This window comes from Oncorhynchus gorbuscha, unplaced genomic scaffold (genome assembly GCF_021184085.1).
Source record: "Oncorhynchus gorbuscha isolate QuinsamMale2020 ecotype Even-year unplaced genomic scaffold, OgorEven_v1.0 Un_scaffold_11172, whole genome shotgun sequence".
NCBI classification, from domain to species: domain Eukaryota; kingdom Metazoa; phylum Chordata; class Actinopteri; order Salmoniformes; family Salmonidae; genus Oncorhynchus; species Oncorhynchus gorbuscha.
In genome coordinates, this window is record NW_025753783.1 from 1 (window position 1) to 6,139 (window position 6,139).

Below are 6,139 nucleotides of genomic sequence, written 5' to 3' on the forward strand. Positions count from 1 at the left end.
AGTGTAGTGGAGTGGAGTGGAGTGTAGTGTGTAGTGTGTAGTGGAGTGTAGAATGTAGTGGAGTGTAGTGTAGTGTAGTGGAGTGTGTAGTGTGTGGTCAGGTCGTGTATAGTGTATAGTGTATAGTGTATGGTGTAGTGTGTAGTGTGTGAGAGTGTGAGTGTGGTGTGTAGTGTGTGTAGTGTAGTGTATTGTGAGTGTAGGTCATAGAGTGTAGTGTGTAGTGTAGTGTAGTGTGTAGTGTGTAGTGTAGTGTAGTGTACAGTGCAGTGTAGTGCAGTACAGTGCAGTGTAGTGTAATGTGTAGTGTGTAGTGTGTAGTGAGTGTAGTGTAGTCATGTAGTGTAGTTAATGTGGTATGTAGTGTAGTGTGTAGTGTAGTGTGTAGTGTAGTGTAGTGTAGTGTAGTGTGTAGTGTAGTGTGTAGTGTAGTGTAGTGTGTAGTGTAGTGTATAGTGTAGTGTATAGTGTAGTGTAGTGTGTAGTGTATAGTGTAGTGTATAGTGTAGTGTGTAGTGTAGTGTGTAGTGTAGTGTAGTGTAGTGTGTAGTGTAGTGTGTAGTGTGTAGTGTAGTGTAGTGTGTAGTGTAGTGTAGTGTGTGGTGTGTAGTGTGTGGTGTGTAGTGTGTAGTGTGTAGTGTAGTGTAGTGTGTGGTGTGTAGTGTGTGGTGTGTAGTGTAGTGTGTAGTGTGTAGTGTGTAGTGTGTAGTGTAGTGTGTAGTGTAGTGTAGTGTAGTGTAGTGTGTAGTGTAGTGTGTAGTGTGTAGTGTGTAGTGTGTAGTGTGTAGTGTGTAGTGTAGTGTGTAGTGTAGTGTGTAGTGTAGTGTGTAGTGTGTAGTGTGTAGTGTAGTGTGTAGTGTAGTGTGGTGTAGTGTAGTGTGGTGTAGTGTGTAGTGTAGTGTGGTGTAGTGTGTAGTGAAGTGTGTGTGTAGTGTGTAGTGTGTGTGTAGTGTGTAGTGTGTAGTGTAGTGTGTAGTGTGTAGTGTGTAGTGTAGTGTGTGTGTAGTGTAGTGTAGTGTGTGTGTGTGTAGTGTGTAGTGTGTAGTGTGTAGTGTAGTGTGTGTGTAGTGTGTGTAGTGTGTAGTGTGTAGTGCAGTGTGTAGAGTGTGTAGTGTGTGTGTAGTGTGTGTAGTGTGTGTGTAGTGTAGTGTGTGTAGTGTGTGTGTGTAGTGTGTGTGTGTAGTGTGTGTGTAGTGTAGTGTGTGTAGTGTGTGTAGTGTGTGTAGTGTAGTGTGTAGTGTGTGTAGTGTAGTGTAGTGTGTGTGTAGTGTGTGTAGTGTGTGTAGTGCAGTGTGTAGTGTGTGTAGTGCAGTGTGTAGTGTGTGTAGTGTGTGTGTAGTGTGTGTGTAGTGTGTGTGTAGTGTGTGTGTAGTGTGTGTGTAGTGTGTGTATAGTGTGTGTAGTGTGTGTGTAGTGTGTGTGTAGTGTGTGTGTAGTGTGTGTGTAGTGTGTGTGTAGTGTAGTGTGTAGTGTAGTGTGTGTGTGTGTGTAGTGTGTGTGTGTGTAGTGTGTGTGTGTGTGTGTACCTTGACGTCCCATGTCACCATTCCTCCGTCCATCCCAGTTGTACAGAACGTGGAACATTTACTCTTCCCTCCTTCCAGCACAGAGATCTGACTGGGATACAAAGAGACAGTTAGCACACACACACTACGACCCCAGACACACACACACACACACACACACACACACACACACACACACACACACACACACACACACACACACACACACACACACACACACACACACACACACACACACACACACACACACACACACACACACAAACACCCCAGACACACACACACAACGACCCCAGACACACACACACACACACACACACACACACACACAACGACCCCAGACACACACACACACAACGACCCCAGACACACAGACACACACACACAACGACCCCAGACACACACACACACACACACACAATGACCCCAGACACACACACACACACACACACTACGACCCCAGAGACACACACACACTACGACCCCAGAGACACACACACACACACTACGACCCCAGAGACACACACACACACACTACGACCCCAGACACACACACACACACACTACGACCCCAGACACACACACACACACACTACGACCCCAGACACACACACACACACACTACGACCCCAGACACACACACACACTACGACCCCAGACACACACACACACTACGACCCCAGACACACACACACACTACGACCCCAGACACACACACACACTACGACCCCAGACACACACACACACTACGACCCCAGACACACACACTACGACCCCAGACACACACACTACGACCCCAGACACACACACTACGACCCCAGACACACACACACTACGACCCCAGACACACACACTACGACCCCAGACACACACACTACGACCCCAGACACACACACACACACACTACGACCCCAGACACACACACAACCACACTAGACCCCAGACACACACACACACACACTATGACCCCAGACACACACACACACTACGACCCCAGACACACACACACTACGACCCCAGACACACACACACACCATGACAGACACACACACACACTACGACCCCAGACACACACACACACTACGACCCCAGACACACACACACACTACGACCCCAGACACACACACACACTATGACCACACACACACACACACACTATGACCACACACACACACACACACACACACAGTCATTACAACCCCAGAAATACACCCCCCACCCCACCTGATGCTGTTCTTGTGCAGACTCTCCAGGCCCTGCTCGGTGGTCTCAGACGAGGTGGCTCGGCGGTCCAGGTTCTGGAAGCGTTCCCTGGCGCTGATCCCTCTCTGAGACGTCTGCTTGGGAACGTCCAGCTTCCCTCCGAACGTTACTGAGCCCTTAGTACCGTCATACACAAACAGCACTGGGTAGCAGTCATGACCCTAGAGAGGAGAGACACAGTGAGACAGACACAGGAGAGAGAGAGGAGAGACACAGTGAGACAGACACAGGAGAGAGAGAGAGAGAGACACAGTGAGACAGACACAGGAGAGAGACAGTGAGACAGACACAGGAGAGAGAGAAGAGACACAGTGAGACAGACACAGGAGAGAGAGAAGAGACACAGTGAGACAGACACAGGAGAGAGAGGAGAGACACAGTGAGACAGACACAGGAGAGAGAGAGGAGACACAGTGAGACAGACACAGACACAGGAGAGAGAGAGAGAGAGACACAGTGAGACAGACACAGGAGAGAGAGTAGAGAGGAGAGACACAGTGAGACAGACACAGGAGAGAGAGAGAGAGAGGAGAGACACAGTGAGACAGACACAGGAGAGAGAGAGAGGGGAGAGACACAGTGAGATAGACACAGGAGAGAGACAGAGAGGTCACATGGTGAGTGTGTGTGTGTGTGTGTGTGTGTGTGTGTGTGTGTGTGTGTGTGTGTGTGTGTGTGTGTGTGTGTGTGTGTGTGTGTGTGTGTGTGTGTGTGTGTGTGTGTGTGTGTGTGTGTGTGTGTACTCACAGCGGCCACCAGGCTGTTCTCAGTGATAAAGCTGACACACAGCAGAGGAAGGGTCTCAGAGCTCAGACTGCTGATCTAGAATACACACAGAGAGATCAGACCTGATACCAGAATACACACAGAGAGATCAGACTGCTGATACCAGAATACACACAGAGAGATCAGACTGCTGATCCTAGAATACACACAGAGAGATCAGACTACTGATCCTAGAATAAACACAGAGAGATCAGACTGCTGATACCAGAATACACACAGAGAGAGATCAGACTGCTGATCCTAGAATACACACAGAGAGATCAGACTGCTGATCCAGAATACACACAGAGAGAGATCAGACTGCTGATCCTAGAATACACACAGAGAGATCAGACTGCTGATACCAGAATACACACAGAGAGATCAGACTGCTGATACCAGAATACACACAGAGAGATCAGACTGCTGATACCAGAATACACACACAGAGAGATCAGACTGCTGATACCTAGAATACACACAGAGAGATCAGACTGCTGATCCTAGAATACACACAGAGAGATCAGACTGCTGATCCTAGAATACACACAGAGAGATCAGACTGCTGATACCAGAATACACACAGAGAGATCAGACTGCTGATCCTAGAATACACACACAGAGAGATCAGACTACTGATCCTAGAATAAACACAGAGAGATCAGACTGCTGATCCAGAATACACACAGAGAGATCCGACTGCTGATCCTAGAATACACACAGAGAGATCCGACAGAATACAGAATACACACAGAGAGATCAGACTGCTGATACCAGAATACACACAGATCCAGTGATCAGACTGCTGGTCTTGCCTCCTCAGAATCACACAGAGAGATCAGACTGCTGATACCAGAATACACACACACAGGATCCTGCTGATCCTAGAATACACACAGAGAGATCAGACTGCTGCCCTATCCAGCCCCTACACACACAGAGATCAGCACTCCTGCATCTTAGACCCCACACAGTCCGAGCTTCTCCTCCACCTCCTTGATACCAGAGAACACCCAGAGAGAATCCGACTGCTGATCCTAGAATACACAGAGAGGATCAGAATACACACACAGAGAGATCAGTCTCTGACGGTCTACTCTACTGATAGGCTGAAACATGGTCTGGCGGTCTGGTCTCTCTGATGAGGCTGAAACATGGTCTCTGGCCGGTCTGTCTCTCTCTCTACTGATGAGGCTGAAACATGGTCTCTGAGTCTCTCTCTACTGTGAGGCTGAAACATGGTCTCTGACGGTCTGTCTCTCTCTACTGAGGCCAGGTCTTCCTCGCTGATGAGGCTGAAACATGGTCTCCCGGTCTCTCTCTGGACCCATGTCTCTCTGCTCCTAGAGGCTGAAACATGGTCTTTGATGGTCTCTCTCTCTACTGAGAGGCTGAAACATGGTCTCTGACGGTCTCTCTACTCAAACAGTCTCTCTCTACTGAGGCTGAAACATGGTCTCTGACGGTCTGTCTCTACTGATAAGGCTGAAACATGGTCTCTGACGGTCTCTCTACTGATGAGGCTGAAACATGGTCTCTCTCTCTACTGATGAGGCTGAAACATGGTCTCTCTCTCTACTGATGAGGCTGAAACAGGAGGTCTGAATTCTGCTGATAGAGGCTGAAACATGGTCTCTGACGGTCTCTCTCTACTGATGAGACTGAAACATGGTCTCTGACGGTCTCTCTCTCTACTGATGAGGCTGAAACATGGTCTCTGACGGTCTGTCTGTCTCTCTACTGATGAGGCTGAAACATGGTCTCTGACGGTCTGTCTCTCTCTCTACTGATGAGGCTGAAACATGGTCTCTGATGGTCTCTCTCTACTGATGAGGCTGAAACATGGTCTCTGACGGTCTGTCTCTCTCTACTGATGAGGCTGAAACATGGTCTCTCTCTCTACTGATGAGGCTGAAACATGACGGTCTCTCTACTGTCTGAAACATTGTCTCTCTCCTACTGATGAGGCTGAAACATGGTCTTTGATGGTCTCTCTCTCTACTGATGAGGCTGAAACATGGTCTCTGACGGTCTCTACTGATGAGGCTGAAACATGGTCTCTGATGGTCTCTCTCCCTACTGATGAGGCTGAAACATGGTCTCTGACGGTCTGTCTCTACTGATAAGGCTGAAACATGGTCTCTGACGGTCTCTCTACTGATGAGGCTGAAACATGGTCTGATGAGGCTGAAACATGGTCTCTCTCTCTACTGATGAGGCTGAAACATGGTCTCTCTCTCTGCTGATGAGGCTGAAACATGGTCTCTGACGGTCTCTCTCTACTGATGAGGCTGAAACATGGTCTCTGACGGTCTCTCTCTCTAGAGGTGAGGCTGAAACATGGTCTCTGACGGTCTGTCTCTCTACTGATGAGGCTGAAACATGGTCTCTGATGGTCTGTCTCTCTACTGATGAGGCTGAAACATGGTCTCTGACGGTCTCTCTACTGATGAGGCTGAAACATTGTCTCTCTCTACTGATGAGGCTGAAACATGGTCTTTGATGGTCTCTCTCTCTACTGATGAGGCTGAAACATGGTCTCTGACGGTCTCTCTACTGATGAGGCTGAAACATGGTCTCTGATG

At 48.6% G+C, this 6,139-nt stretch overlaps 1 protein-coding gene across 1 annotated transcript; it reads right to left on the reverse strand.

The window, feature by feature from the left end:
- Nucleotides 1-1,523: 1,523 nt before the first annotated feature.
- Nucleotides 1,524-4,591, reverse strand: LOC124030396 (actin-related protein 2/3 complex subunit 1B-B-like; the record flags this gene model as incomplete). The annotated part of the gene is made up of 4 exons (XM_046341754.1): nucleotides 1,524-1,617; nucleotides 2,751-2,950; nucleotides 3,537-3,611; nucleotides 4,520-4,591. Coding segments are annotated over 4 exons (441 nt in total), but the record flags the coding sequence as incomplete, so codon positions are not given.
- Between the last annotated feature and the right edge of the window lie 1,548 nt (nucleotides 4,592-6,139).